Source organism: Haematobia irritans, chromosome 3 (genome assembly GCF_050003625.1).
Source record: "Haematobia irritans isolate KBUSLIRL chromosome 3, ASM5000362v1, whole genome shotgun sequence".
Lineage (NCBI taxonomy): Eukaryota > Metazoa > Arthropoda > Insecta > Diptera > Muscidae > Haematobia > Haematobia irritans.
The window spans coordinates 34,330,502-34,346,916 of record NC_134399.1 but is presented as its reverse complement, the minus strand read 5'-3'; the positions used below and the strand labels follow the sequence as shown (position 1 = coordinate 34,346,916).

The 16,415-nt window shown below is 30.3% G+C and overlaps 1 protein-coding gene across 3 annotated transcripts in view; it reads left to right on the top strand.

Moving 5' to 3' along the window:
- The window catches only part of nocte (no circadian temperature entrainment), a 30,639-nt gene extending 14,962 nt beyond the window's left edge, over positions 1–15,677 (top strand). For all 3 annotated transcript variants that reach the window (XM_075299289.1, XM_075299290.1, XM_075299292.1), the window contains exons 5-7: positions 49–153; positions 2,533–3,082; positions 14,087–15,677. In XM_075299289.1, coding sequence (XP_075155404.1) covers positions 49–153; positions 2,533–3,082; positions 14,087–14,100 — 669 coding nt within the window. In that variant the 3' untranslated portion in view covers positions 14,101–15,677. The remainder of the gene's footprint in view (positions 1–48; positions 154–2,532; positions 3,083–14,086) is intronic.
- The last annotated feature ends 738 nt before the right edge of the window (positions 15,678–16,415 follow it).

Genomic DNA, 16,415 nt, shown 5'->3' with positions numbered 1-16,415 from the left:
AGCCAACACAAAAACTTTATATCTTATATGTGGTTGTATTTATTTTAGATGGGTCGTCAACTGAAGAGCCCTTTGGGAGCGGATGGTAGTCTAAATTTGGTGAAGCACGCTCAATCGCAACCCAGTCCGCCACATATGAAAACCTATGGAAGCGTAAGTATTGGTTTTTAATTTTGAAAAAGTCGAACTTTTTGAAAAACCGACAAATTTTTAGAAAGTCGAAAAATCCAAAATCTGATATTTAATCACATTTTACAAAGTCAGAAAGTAGGTTTATGCATATTTTGAAAAGTCGACCCTTCCGAAAAATTTACAAATTTACTTCCAAATTTTGGACTTTTTCACAATTAATAAAATTTTAAAAAATTCGGAAAGAAAAGGTCGTAAAATCGAAAATCGACTTTTCTAAATATTGAAAAATCCAAAATCGGCCATTTTAACAGCATTTCAAAAAGTCTGATGGTAGAATTTTCCTTTGTTTTTTAAGTCGGCTCTTTCGAAAAATCGACAAATTTTCATTTCCAATTTTTGAACTTTTCCAAAACTTAAAGACTTTTCCAAAACTAAAAAAAAGGTCATAAAATTGAAAATCGTATTTTGAAAATTTTGAAAAATAAAAAAATCTCAGCTCAAAAATTTTAAAAGTCGATCTTTCCATATTTTGACAAACTCGACTTTTCCAAATTAAAAAAAAAAATGAAAAGTCGACCGAAAAATGCATAAATTTTATAACGTCGGAAAGTCATTTTTTCGAACTTTTGGAAAAATTGTAAAATCGAATATTCGATTTTATTTAAAGAATTAAAAAAAAAATGAAAATTCGACTCACTGGAAGGTCAATCTTTCTAAATCGGATATTCAACAATTTTTAAGTCGATTTTTCTGTTTTGAAAAAAAAGGCAACTTTTCAAAATTTTTAAAAAAAAAGTCAATTTTTTGAATATTGAAAGATAAAAAAATGTAAAATCAACAATTTTAAAAAGTCAGAAAGTCAATTTTTGAAATAGTCGAAAATCGAAAACTCAACTTTCCTAGTTGAAAAATCAAAAATTCTATTCACCGGATAGTCAATTTTGAAAAAAATGAAAGGTCGACATTTCCAAAATTTTTAAAAAATTCGGAAAATCTAAAGTATGACTCATCGGAGAGTCAATTTTTGCAAATTTTGATTTTAAAAACGTCTAAGATTTGATTTTAAAAAAGTCTAAAGATTCGAAAAATTCGAAGTCAAAACCTCGAATCGAAATTTCAAAATTCTTAAAAAAAATTGACTTTTTCAATATTTAAAAAATGAAGAAAAATCGGAAGAGCCGAAAAAGTCGAAAAGCGGATTTTCCAAAATTAAAAAAAATGTAAAAAATCAACTTTAATGATACAGACTTCCAAATTTTCGAAATTTTAAAAAGTCGCACTTTCCAAATTAGAATAGTTCACTCTTCTAAATTTTGAAAAAGTCGGAAAATCGATATGTCGACTTTTCCAAATGTTTAAAAATATCGATTTTTCCGAATCCAAAATAAAAAATTAAAAAAAAGGAAAAGTAAATTTTTCCAATTTTTGAAAAAGTCACCGGATAGTCAATTTTGAAAAAATTGAAAAGTCGACATTTCCAAAATTTTAAAAAAGTCGGAAAATATAAAGTTCGACTTATCGGAGGAGAGTCAATTTTTCCAAATTTTGATTTTAAAAAAAGTCTACTTTTCCAAATTTTGAAAGATTCGAAAAATTGGATGTCAAACCTCGAATCGAAATTTCAAAATATTTAAAAAAAGTCGACTTTTTCAATATTTAAAAAATGAAGAAAAGTCGGAAGGGCCGAAAAAGTCGAAAAGCGGATTTTCAAAAATTAAAAAAATGTATAAAATCAACTTTAATGATAGTGACTTCCAAATTTTAAAAAGTCGAACTTTCCAAATTAGAATAATTTACTCTTCTAAATTTTGAAAAAGTCGAAAAATCGATATGTCGACTTTTCCAAATTTTTAAAAATATCGATTTTTCCGAATCCAAAATAAAAAATTTTTAAAAGACGGAAAGTACATTTTTCCAATTTTTGAAAAAGTCGAAAATTGAAAGTTCTATTTTTCCAAATTTTGAAGAAGTCGAAAGATTAAAAAGTCGACTTCCATACTTTGAAAATGTCTAAAACTCAAAAAGTCGACTTTCCCAAATTTTGTAAAGGAAGAAAAATCGAAAGTGAAAACCTCAAATATTGAAATTTCGAATTTTCGAAATTTGGAAAAGTCAAAAGTGAAAAGCTCATAAATCGAATATTCGACTTTTCCAAATTTTGAAGAAGTCAAAAAATTAATAAAAAGTGGACTTCCCAGCTTTGAAAATGTCGAAAACTCAAGAAGTTGACTTTTCCAAATTTTAAAAAAGAAACATCGGAAGTCGAAAAGCGGATTTTTCGACTTTCCGAAAGGTTGAAAGATCACCTTTTTTGATCCCAATCCTAAGGCTAACTGTAAATATTAAACACTGTTACATTTTTGACGATTTTATTTTATTTTCTCATTTGTTCATTTATAGTGGGATCAAGTAATGCAACAACAGGCCGCCGTTCAACAGCAATCTCAAGCTGTTCAGCAGAGATTAGCAAGCGGTGGACCAGGAGCTAACAATCAAAATATGAACCCTAATAATCGTGGCGGTGGTGCGGGAGGTGGACCTCCGCCAGGCGCGCAAGGTTCTCAACAAGGCCGTTATCCCACACCAATACAGAGACCTACAAATTATCCGCAACATCCACAAGGACCACAAAGTCAACAGCAGCAAGTACAGCAACAACAGGTACAACAGCAGCAACAACAACAACAAACCCAAAGAGGACAACAACCTCAAAATCTACGACAAGGCGGAGGCGGTAACAATGGTGGTGGTGGTCCGCAAGGTGGCCCTGGTGGTCCCCAAGGCGGTGGTAATGTAGGTGGCGGTCCTGGCAACGGAGGTGGCCCTGGTGGTCCCGGTGGCAATAATCAAGGAGGTGGTGGCAGTAATAATCCACAAACGGCTGGCCAACCTCAACAAATGAATAAACCCTATTATGCGAACAATGCGCCCAATGCTGGTCCAAATCGAGGTAATTAAAAATTACTTAGATTGTTCCCACAAACCCCATCCCCACAGAAAATATCCTTATTATACACGCGCGCACACACACACATAAATATACTCATAAAATGCACACTGAAATTCATTTTTTCATCTTTATCATCGTTGACAACTAGAGCATTCGGACACACGACACACACCAACACGCACATACACACACTCCACCACCAAACCCAATCCAATCCACCCACTCCCACTATAAACACACCTACATGCTTACGTTTAATTTGAATTGTTCATTTATTCAATGTTTTACAAACAAAAGAACTAAAAAAAAGAAAACAACCACAACAAAAATAACTAAACTAAAACTTTAATTTACTTAATCATAATGCAATAATTGCACATATTTACTCTTTTTTAATTTATATTTAAAATATTTTGAAAAAGAATCTACTCTATAAAATTAGGAAGAATAAAAAGAAAACAAGTTAATCTTATTTGCTAAAGAAATATAAAATATGCTATATATAATTATTAACTAAAACAAAACAATACAAAAAATGCTACAAGATAAAATTTGAATAAATTTATATTTATATGCGAAAAGCACAAAACAAACAATATTTTCTTTTTATTTATTTTACATTTATTGTTTTTTTTTTTTATATATATAAACTTTTTTGTTGCTTACATTCCATCCATTGACAATCGATTTTTGTTACATTTGCATTCATGTAGTTCTAATTTTATCGAATTAATATTGGTAGTAATTGTTTGTATATCCATTTTTATTTTATTTGATGGTTTTGCCTTTTTTTTTTTGCTTTCGACGTATGAATGCGGCATTTGTAGAAGCGGGTTCACATAAAAAATCATTACGATCCTCCTCTGATTCGCAAATAGAAAAATATTTTTTGTGATATGTTGTCACCCCAAGACCTATAAACCTTTTATTTGGAATTATAGGCCTCTTTTAATGAGAGAAGTTCGAATTGAAGGTGGATTGAAGTCTTTATTTTTTTTTTCTTTATAAAAAAAAAATAAATAAATTCCTCTAATTTGCAAATGCGAGAAATCCTTTATGTCCTCGTCGTTTTTCTCTCGGGAACTGATCATGGTAATTTTGCAATCGAAAGGTATTTAATTTTTATTTAAAATTAGATATGCGACACCAAAGGATCTTTTTATAACACGAAATTGGTCAATTTGTAATTTATGGAATTTGCTGACAATTTTTGACACTGACAACGATTACAGTCGAAAAGAGAAAATCGAAAGGATTTCGATCGAAAGTCTGCTGTTATATTTTTGTACTTCATGGTCTAAAGAACAACAAATTATAAAATTTTTAGTTTATAATTTTTCCCTAAAGTCTATTTAAGAACCGAAAGTAGTTTTTTGTATATTTTTTGCACTGTGATCTACTTACAAGCTCCTAAATGCTTTCAGCAAACATTTAGTTTGATGTTTGCCTGAATATTTTTGGGCAAATACTATAGATCTTCATAAAATATTGTTTTAATTGTGTTACGATTTTTACATTTTTATTTGTTTCAGCCAAACTAACACATATGTTTGCTATTTTAGCAAACAATGTTTAGACAATGTTTGCTATTTTAGCAAACGATAACAGCTTTCTCTTCTTCACAGACTTTTTGTTGTTTTAGCAGACTTTTCTGCTATTTCTACTAACAAATTTCTTTGGGTGAAACTTATTTTTTATACGGATTACAAAAAATTGGTTAAAGTGTAATTTATGAAATTTACAGTTATGTCTTGAGACTTCGTGGGATAACAATTACAATCACCCTATTTTTGAAAATCAGTTGTTAACTATATGCTATATAGAATATATATCAAAAATTTTATTTGGTGTACATTGTTCGTCACAGAGTATTAGCAACATCCAATATTGATTAATTATAATGAAAAGTGGACTTTTCGATCTATTTCAAAATTAAAAAAATATCGTTTATTTTCAAAATTGAAAAATTCGATATTTCGACTTTTTAAAACTGTTGGAAAATTGATGTCTGCTTTTTGCGGTTATTGTAATGTCAACTGTTAGGTTAGGTTAGGTGGCAGCCCGATGTATCAGGCTCACTTAGACTATTCAGTCCATTGTGATACCACATTGGTGAACTTCTCTCTTATCACTGAGTGCTGCCCGATTCCATGTTAAGCTCATTGACAAGGGACCTCCTTTTTATAGCCGAGTCCGAACGGTGTTCCACATTGCAGTGAAAACACTTAGAGAAGCTTTGAAACCCTCAGAAATGTCGCCAGCATTACTGAGGTGGGAGACTTTGCAAAAGTTAACTTTTCGATTTTTGTTTTTACAAATTTGTAAAAATCGACTATGCGTTTTTGTTTTTCAAAATTGGTTTTTTAACTTTTTAAAATTTTTGAAAAAATGATTTTCGTCTTAAAATTTTGCGGATATGCTAATGACGGTGGCTCCCGTGGCGTAAACAAAACATAATGTGATAGCACTAGCCTTCAATTCAAATTCGACGACTCGAATTTGGTCACTATAAGAAGCCTATAAGATTTTTACCATTATCAAAGGTCGATTACACGATTTCAACGATTACGGAAAGTCGACTCCAATTTTTTTTTTTGAGAAAAAGTAGGTGTGTCGATTTTTTAATTGAAAGGTCTTCAATCACGATAATAATAGTATCACAGTTTTAATTGGACATAACAAAATATTTGATGAAAAAGTTAATTAATTTTTGAATTGATTCAAATAAAAATTTAATTGCAAAACTTGATTAATTCTTTGAATTAAAAGCGTAACTATTTTCAATTACTTTCTAATCTGACTTTTGTTTTTAGTTTGATTAAAAAATCGATTGTTTGAAATAAATTTTTATTTAAAAATTTAAAAAAAAACATTAGTTTTCCGAGTTTAACAAAAAAGTTAATTGTATCAATTATTTTTTAATTAAAAACTTAAAAAAGTTCAGTTAACTTAATGCTTTTAATTGTATCAATTTATTAATTGAAAATTTTTTTCAACTTCAATCAACTTTGTAATTGGCAATATTTTGGTGATATTTTTTTTTTTCTGTGTACTTTTGATTTTTTATAACCCCTTAAGTGATATTATATACATATATGCTAAAACTTTAACGAATTATGGTTCGCTTGATATATAATTACACAAAATTAACAACAAACTACTGTTTTAGTCGTATTTTTTTCTATGACTATACTTGAAAATGTGTTGGGTAACATTTGAAGATCTAAAAATGTACGAATTGTTCGCTAGACGTTGAATTAGAGACACATAGCACCGCCGAATTTTGTTTCTTTCACGACATTTCTATAAAACTAATTCTCATAGCACATCAAATAGCCGCGTTCGTTAAAAGACGAAAATTTTTTTCAGAATTTGAAAATTCAAATTTCCCAGTCAAAAAGTAGACGTTCAATTTTTACAAATTTTAAAAAGTAGAAAAAAGTTTTTTTTCGTTCAGATTGAATTGATTAAAGTGCACGACCATGTTACTTATTTTGTGAGCCTGCAACGGACGAGTATTGAGCATAACAGAATCCGAATACTTAATTATTATTATTATTACCTTGGTTAAAATATTCAATCAGTATTAATTTCTACATTTTGAACTTACAAGGTAAGTAGCTCCTATCAATGCGAAAATATGTTTTTTTTTATATTTGTATTATTTTTTATTGTAGTCATCTCAAGTTTCAGGTTTTAATCAACCTTATTCCTGTTGTCACTCTCGTCATCGCTTTTTAACGTCCTGAGTAATCGCGACGGCGACTACCATCGCCGAAACAATTTTTGGTGTTCGGTCAAAACTAGCGTTGAGCCCACGATCCTTTATATGCAAGGAGGGCATGCTAACTATTGTATTGTACCACAATGGCCCCAAAGCAATTGTAACCTTGCCCGATTTAAATTGTGTGAAGTTGGAAATAACATTTTGACAAATTTTCTAACGAAATAAATGTTTGCCCAAAATTTTCTAAAGAAATACAATTTTGACAAAATTTTCTAAACGCATAACATTTTGACAAAATTTTATAACGAAATAAAATTTTAACAAAGTTTTCTAAAGAAACGAAATTTTGACGAAATTTTTCTAAAGAAATAGAATTTTGGTAAAATTTTCTTTAGAAATAACAATTTTACAAAATTTTCTATAGAAATAAAATTTTGAAAATGTTAGGTTAGGTGGCAGCCCGATGTATCAGGCTCACTTAGACTATTCAGTCCATTGTGATACCACAGTGGTGTACTTCTCATCACTGAGTGCTGCCCGATTCCATGTTAAGCCCAATGACAAGGGACCTCCTTTTTATAGCCGAGTCCGAACGGCGTCCCACATTGCAGTGAAACCTCTTAGAGAATCTTTGAAACACTGAGAAATGACACCAGCATTACTGAGGTGGGATAATCCAAAAAATTTTCTATAGAAATAAAATTTTGACAAAATTTTCTAAAGAAATAAAATTTTGACAAAATTTTCTAAAGAAATAAAATTTTGACAAAGTTTTCTAAAGAAATAAAATGTTGACAAAATTGTCTATCGAAATAACATTTTGACAAAATTTTCTATAGAAATACAATTTTGACAAAATTTTCTATAGAAATAAAATTTTGATAAAATTTTCTATAGAAATAAAATTTTGACAAAATTTTCTAAAGAAATAAAGATTTGACTAAATTTTCTATAGAAATAACGATTTGACTAAGTTTTCTATAGAAATAAAATGTTGACAACATTTTCTATAGAAATAAAATTTTGACAAAATTTTCTATAAAAATAAAGATTTGAAAAAATTTTCTATAGAAATAAAATTTTGAAAAAATTTTCTATAGAAATAAAATGTTGACAAAATTTTCTATAGAAATAAAATTTTGACAAAATTTTCTATAGAAATAAAATTTTGACAAAATTTTCAATAGTATATATGGTATATATTAAATCAAAAAAGATCGATCCAATACGTATATAATTCAGTTTGACAAAGGAGACATAAAATTTTGACAAAATTTTCTATAGAAATAAAATTTTGACAATGATGAAAATTTTATTATGAACCGAATAAAATTTTAACAAAATTTTCTCTAGAAATAAAATTTGGACAAAATTTTCTATAGAAATTAAATTTTGGTAGATTATTTTATTTTGACAAAATTTTCTATAGAAATAAAATTTTGACAAAATTTTCTATAGAAATAAAATTTTGACAAAATTTTCTATAGAAATAAAATTTTGGTAGATTATTTTTGGCTCTAGTGTCAACCATGATTATGAACCGATATGGACCAATTTTTGTGTGATTGGACCAATTTTGGTATGGTTGTTAGCGACCATATACTAACACCACGTTCCTAATTTGAACCGGATCGGATGAATTTTGCTCCTCCAAGAGGCTCCGGAGGTCAAATCTGGAGAACGTTTTATATGGGGGCTATATATAATTATGGACCAATATGGACCAATTCTGGCACGGTTGTTAAAGATCATATACTAACACCATGTTCCAAATTACAACCGGATTGGACCGATATGGCCCATTTGCAATACCATCCTACCATCCATCCTACATCGATAACAACTACTTGTGCCAAGTTTCAAGTCGATAGCTTGTTTCGTTCGGAAGTTAGCGTGGTTTCAACAGACGGACGGACGGACATGCTTAGATCGACTCAGAATTTCACCACGACCCAGAATATATATATATATATATATATATATATATATATATATATATATATATATATATATATATATATATATATATATATATATATATATATATATATATATATATATATATATATATATATATATATATATATATATATATATATATATATATATATATATATATATATATATATATATATATATATATATATATATATATATATATATATATATATATATATATATATATATATATATATACTTTATGGGGTCTTAGAGCAATATTTCGATGTGTTACAAACGGAATGACAAAGTTAATATACATACCCCCATCCTATGATGGAGGGTATAAAAAAAAATGAAAATGTAATAAAATTTTGACAAAATTTGCTATAGATAAAATTTTCTATAGAAATAAAATATGGACAAAATTTTCTATAGAAATAAAATTTTGACAAAATTTTCTAAGAAATGACATGCTGACAAAATTTTCTATAAAAATACAATTTTTGGCTGAAAAAAAAAAACACGAAAGAAGTGGACACCCACAGTCGCCTATATTCTGTCCACATTTGATAAAGTTTGTTTTGTCGAATTTGGTTCTATAAGATTTTGAAGACTGTAAAAGGTCGACCTCAACTTTTTTGAGAAAAAGTAGGTTAGTCGATTTTGTATTTCTAATAGGCATAATCCTACGAGAGGAAAAAATGGCGTTCCAGGTTTTCTCTTATATCCTGTTTCTGTATATCGAACGAAAACCCATTCGAAAGAAAGGCAGTCACTCGAATTCGAATAGTGGTTTCAATTTTTCGAATTTCCATAACCTTATTGAATTATACCCTTAAAGAAATTTGTTAGTAGGCATTGCAGAAAAACCTGCAGCAAAAGGTCTGCTGGAAAAGGGAAAGCAGGCACTACTTGCTAAAAAAGCAAACAAAGAACACAAACCAATTGCAACTCATAACATCTTATATTCTAAGGCTTAATATTTTTTAAGTTTTTTTTCCGAATCCTTAATTTTCAATAACAGCTATGCATAGTCGGGATATGCACTTTATCAAATGTTCAATTGCATCCATGTAATATTGTACGAGTATGCGCTCTGCAAAGGCATAAACAAATAGTCACTATTTCTTACATTATTTACATAAATATTTTTATTCACAATTGGCCAAAGAATTTCGATAAGATGCAGTGTTTGAGAAGGCCAGTACATAACATTAATATTGTTATGCGCAAACCATGTTTTACAAGCTTTGTAGTGTGTGTGTTTCGTTGGTTTTTGGTCGTTATCCTAAACATCCAACGTGACGACATTTCACATTCGGCATGTGGTTACGTAACATCTTCGAGAATGTTTTGTACACCCAACACTCCATTATACCACAGCAAAAAAGCGTCGCCAAAAAAGTAATGAAAGTGTTCTTTTTAGATCCGGAAGTGGTGCAAAATTGACGCAGAAGCGATGAATTTAACATGAGCTTGTCATAGGACGGAAGTCCTCCATTTCAACAGCCGTTGCACTGAATTAGCATCACTTCTTTAGGTGTGATCCGAATTCAATGTTTTGGATGCAAAATAAAAAATTCTGTGATATTTTGTCAAATAGACAATTTTTAGAATTTTTAATGGATTCTAACGCTTGTCGGAAACGCTTGACCTCAAAAATTTTCAAAAATTCACAATTTTTTCAGATTGGATTTAGCATTTTTTTCGGCAAAATTTAAATGATTTGTACCATTTTATGAATTCTTACTATGTTTTTAACCTATTTGAAGCAAAAAAGTTCAACTTACGCATTAAAAGTATGAAAAAACCAATTTATAAAAAATGAATCAAAAGATCTTCCTGGGTAGTTAAAATAAAGAACATCATGGGGAGTGCAACTTCTGGAAATGCTTTTAAAGTTGTGCCTTTGGAAGAAATTCCAAATTTTTTTGATGGGACATTAATTCGATCCATTGGACCTAGCCCATTAACCAAAAATCATCCCGGACCATGGCGTGGTTCATTCCATGCTTGACGGCCTTAGCACAAGACTGTAGCCTATTTGCTCTGTAGAGTTTTTCCTCAATTTTGTCGGGTCCAAATAAGAAGTACTTTCGTATTAGCACCACAGTATTATGTTATCATAAGTTTGCATAAGTGTGATGCCTAATACGAAAGAAAATATTTGCTTAAACATTGGTTGCTTTCCAACAGACTTTTTGCTGTTTTAGCAAATTTTTCTTCTGTTGTTACTAGCTACAGTTTTAAACAAGTAAGGAAAGTCTAAAGTCGGGCGGGGCCGACTATATTATACCCTGCACCACTTTGTAGATCTAAATTTTCGTTATATTTGTCCCAAATACATACATTTAAATATCACTCGATCTGGAAGAATTTGATAGACTTCTACAAAATCTATAGACTCAAAATTTAAGTCGGCTAATGCACTAGGGAGGAACACAATGTTAGTAAAAAAAAATATGGGAAACGTTTAAATCTGAAGCAAATTTAAGGAAACTTCGAAAAAGTTTATTTATGATTTATCGCTCGATATATATGTATTAGAAGTTTAGGAAAATTAGAGTCATTTCTACAACTTTTCGACTAAGCAGTGGCGATTTTACAAGGAAAATGTTGGTATTTCGACCATTTTTGTCGAAATCAGAAAAACATATATATGGGAGCTATATCTAAATCTGAACCGATTTCACCCAAATTTGGCACGCATAGCTACAATGCTAATTCTACTCCCTGTGCAAAATTTCAACTAAATCGGAGTTAAAAATTGGCCTCTGTGGTCATATGAGTGTAAATCGGGCGAAAGCTTTATATGGGAGATATATTCAAATCTGAACCGATTTCAAGCAAATTTGGCACGCATAGTTACAACGCTAATTCTACTCCCTATGCAAAATTTCAACTAAATCGGAGCAAAAAAATTGGGCTCTGTGGACAATTAAGTGTAAATCGGGCGAAAGCTATATATGGGAGCTATATCTAAATCTGAACCGATTTTGCTGATATTTTGCAAGTTTTTCGAGACTCATAAAATATTCGGATGTACGGAATTTGTGGAAGATCGGTTGATACACACGCCAATTTTGACCAGATCGGTGAAAAATATATATGGCAGCTATATCTAAATCTGAACCGATTTTTTCCAAAATCAATAGGGATCGTCTTTGAGCCGAAACAGGACCCTATACCAAATTTTAGGACAATCGGACTAAAACTGCGAGCTGTACTTTGCACACAAAAATACATTAACAGACAGACTGACAGACAGACTGACAGACAGACAGACGGACGGACAGACAGACAGACGGACAGACAGACGGACATCGCTAAATCGACTCAGAATTTAATTCTAAGCCGATCCGTATACTAAAAGGTTGGTCTATGATTACTCCTTCTTGGCGTTACATACAAATGCACAAACTTATTATACCCTGTACCACAGTAGTGGTGAAGGGTATAAATATGGGAAACATTTAAATCTGAAGCAATTTTAAGGAAACTTTGCAAAAGTTTATTTATGATTTATCGCTCGATATATATGTATTAGAAGTTTAGTCATCCTAAACTTCTAATACATAGTCATTTTTACAACTTTTCGACTAAGCAGTGGCGATTTTACAAGGAAAATGTTGGTATTTTGACCATTTTTGTCGAAATCAGAAAAACATATATATGGGAGCTATATCTAAATCTGAACCGATTTCAATCAAATTTGGCACACATGACTAATTGTACTCCTAGTGCATAATTTCAACCAAATTGGGCCAAAACTCTGGCTTCTGGGGCCATATAAGTCCATATAGGGCGAAAAATATATATAAAAGCTATATCTATATCTGAACCGATTTCGGTTCGGCACACATGACTATACTACCAATTGTACGCCTTGTGCAAAATTTCAAGCTAATCGGGATAAAACTTTGGCTTCTGGGTCCATATAAGTTCATATCGGGCGAAAGATATATATATGAGAGCTATATCTAAATCTGAATCGATTTCAACCAAATTTGGCACGCATAGCTACAATGCTAAATCTACTCCCTGTACAAAATTTCAACCAAATTGGACCAAAAATTCTGGCTTTTAGGACCATATTAGTCCATATCGGGTGAAAGATATATATGGGAGCTATATCTAAATCTGAACCGATTTCAATCAAATTTTGCACACTTGACTATACTACTAATTGTACTCCTAATGCAAAATTTCAACCAAATTCGGCCAAAAATCTGGCTTCTGGGGCCATATAAGTCCATATCGGGCGAAAGATATATATGGGAGCTATATCTAAATCTGAACCGATTTCAATCAAATTTTGCACACTTGACTATACGACTAAGTGTTATGTTTGTACAAAATTTCAAGCAAATCGGTATAAAACTCTGGCTGCTGGGTCCATATTAGTGCATATCGGGCGAAGTATATATATGGGAGGTATATCTAAATCTGAACTGATTTCTTCCAAAATCAATAGGGTTCTATTCTGACCCAAATTAGGAACATGTGCCAAATTTGAAGGCGATTGGACTCAAATTGCGACCTAGACTTTGATCACAAAAATGTGTTCACAGACAGACGAACGGACGGACGGACAGAAGGACAGACGGACATGGTTATATCGACTCAGGGACCCACCCTGAGCATTATTGCCAAAGACACCATGTGTCTATCTCGTCTCCTTCTGGGTGTTACAAACATATGCACTAACTTATAATACCCTGTTCCACAGTGTGGCGCAGGGTATAAAAAGAGGGATTTTGAAAGTCAGATTTTCTCGGTTTTTAAAACCGGATTACTTTTCAAAACAAGAATTTTTTACAAATTTGGCTCAAGGTATTCTTCAATGGTATCACCAAATTATTCAAAAATACCAGTTCAGATTAAAGTTCGGGTTTCAAACTGAAAAATCAGCTATTTTCCACTGTTACTTTTTTTAAATCAATTTTAAATGATTAAATTATATTCAATCAATGTTTTAAAAACATCCAATTTATGACAAGATTCGTTAAATATAGAGTCAAGTTTGTGTATATTTTTGAACTTTTAAAGTAGAGTTTTAGTGGAAAAAACTTAACACCTCCTTTGGACATTACTTCAAATATGCATGTGAGACCTTAATTTCTCAAATGTGGCAACAATTATCCTCATTTATTATTTGGCACAAGACATTTTGGATAATACATTTATAATTTTGACATAGACTAGATGAAGATTCACAAATTCGAAATACCATTGCCCAACAACAAATGCACAAAATCATCACATCTCTTGAAATATTCACCGTTATTTACAAAAATATGATTGATCACCCTTTAAAATTATCTTTCTATTTGCAGCTAATCACAATTAAATTCCATAACAGCAAAAGCAAATACATATATTATTAAACAAGAAGAACAAAAGTAAGTTTCCTGCTTTTCTTTGTTTTTAGCGAAAATCCCCGATTTGCAAACTAATAGAAAATAATCTCCCTAAACAAATGGAACGAACATACACACCTAACCAAATGAAAAACAAAAATATTTTCTGTTAATACACAAAAAATATAAAGCAAACAACACAATTTAAACAAAATATTTAAAAATATAAATTAATTAATTTATTATAACATGAGATGCAATTAAATAACTACGAGAAAAATAAATTCTTTCACATACCATGATTAATGGATGGCTTATGATGATGGATGGATAGATGGGAAATGCTACCAACCAATCAAGCAAGAAAGCAAGCAGAAAAAAGCAAACAACCCAACAAATAACCAACTATGCCCAATCTACGGATTATCTAAAATAAGCGAGGACTTTTCTCCCAGTCCTATAAAACCCCCCAGTAAAAACCAAGGAAAAAAAACACACACACACGTATGTAACCGGCGAACAGGATAGAAACACTTAATAAAAAAAATAAATAATAAAAAATGATTTAAAATTATTTATTAAATCACATTACTTTATTATAAATCTAATGAAAAAAACCAGAAGAGTTTATACAACAATGAAAACAAAAGCATAGCTAAGATTATGTGTTAATTCTTTTGCAAGAAATTACAACTCTTTAAAGAAATTCAAACAAAAAATCAAATAAGATGAAATGACTAAGCGACACAATGATCGCTCGCCCCGCTCACACTTTTTGCGATAAAAAAAAGCTGAGAAGAGTTATTAAAAAGAATAAACAAAAAACAAAATTATAAAAAAAAAAATACAAAAATCACCCCTAAGGGTGTTGAGAATATTAAATGAAATCACATTGCATAACAAAAATCCAAGAAAATATACATACAGCATACATACATATTTATAATTTTATTTTTTATTAGTAACTTTCTTTTATTATATATATATATATTTTTGTTTTAACAATTGCATTAATTATTTTTTTTATGAATATTATATGAATTTCAAAACATAAACAGAGAAGTAATGCAAACCTTATTCTATTATCATTACTATTAATTAAAAATTATAAAATTATTAACAAACCACATCATATAAATAAAAGGAACATTATAGAAATTATAAATGAATAATCTTAAAAATATATATATTTTTAATTTTAGCGTACATTTTTTGTCATTATTATCATTATTTTTTAAATAGTTTATATTATTATAAAATGCAAAAACACATTTAAAACAAAAATATTTTTTATTAAAATAAAAACAAAAAAAAAACAACAAATAAACAATATGAAAGAACACAACCATTACAAGTAGAAGGTCGAAAACCTAACTGGAAGTGAGAGAATCATATTATTATTAACAAACAACAACAACCAGCAGCAACCACAAGATAAAATATCTATTCGAAATTACATTATGAAATTGCATACAACCAACTCTTTCTGTAACATGATGTTAAAAAAAACCATATGATGAAATTATTGCAAACATTTTCCAAATAAAAGTATAAAAACAAACCAAAACGAAGGAAACTTTGTGTATTCTTGTTAGGATGCATAAGAACATTTCAATTCTAAAGGTTCTTAAAAAATACTGATATTGCTTGGTTGGAGACCAATAGGATTGGAAGATAAGGTAGGAAACCCCCCAAACATGGACACTCTGAAAACCGAACATCTCTCAAATAATTAAAATTAACCTCCCATAACTGACCACCTGCGAAAAGTGGACACAATATAGACAACCGTGGTAGTCCACTGCGGAGAGGTTGGTTCGTATTCCGTTAGGATACTCTTGCATTTTTAATGTCTGTTTAATGTCTATTTAAGTGTTTGGATTCCAATGAAATTTCAGTATAATAAATAAAAATTTCTGCATATACCATCAATTGGTTTCTGCTATTATATATCTGCAAGTCTTGGTCAAGCGAACAAAAATTCGTATTTTGTTAGACTTTGGTAGCATTAAAATATACGACAGTGTCCAGCATACGCCTCTAGTGAATAATATTCATACCTTTCCATTAATTAACAGCAAGAGATATTAAAGTTAGGACATCATAAGCAGCAAAAGACTCCCATAATACACACTGAAACAGCGGGGTTTTTTGCCCGTAGCCGATGTTCGGCTAAAAAAGCCATAATCGGCTGAAGCCCAACATTTCCGAAAATTTTTAATTAAATAATTTTCGAGTGTTTTACTTTAATATAAGCATTTTTATTGAACAAATATAAAAACCAACAATAAAATGTAATTCAGTC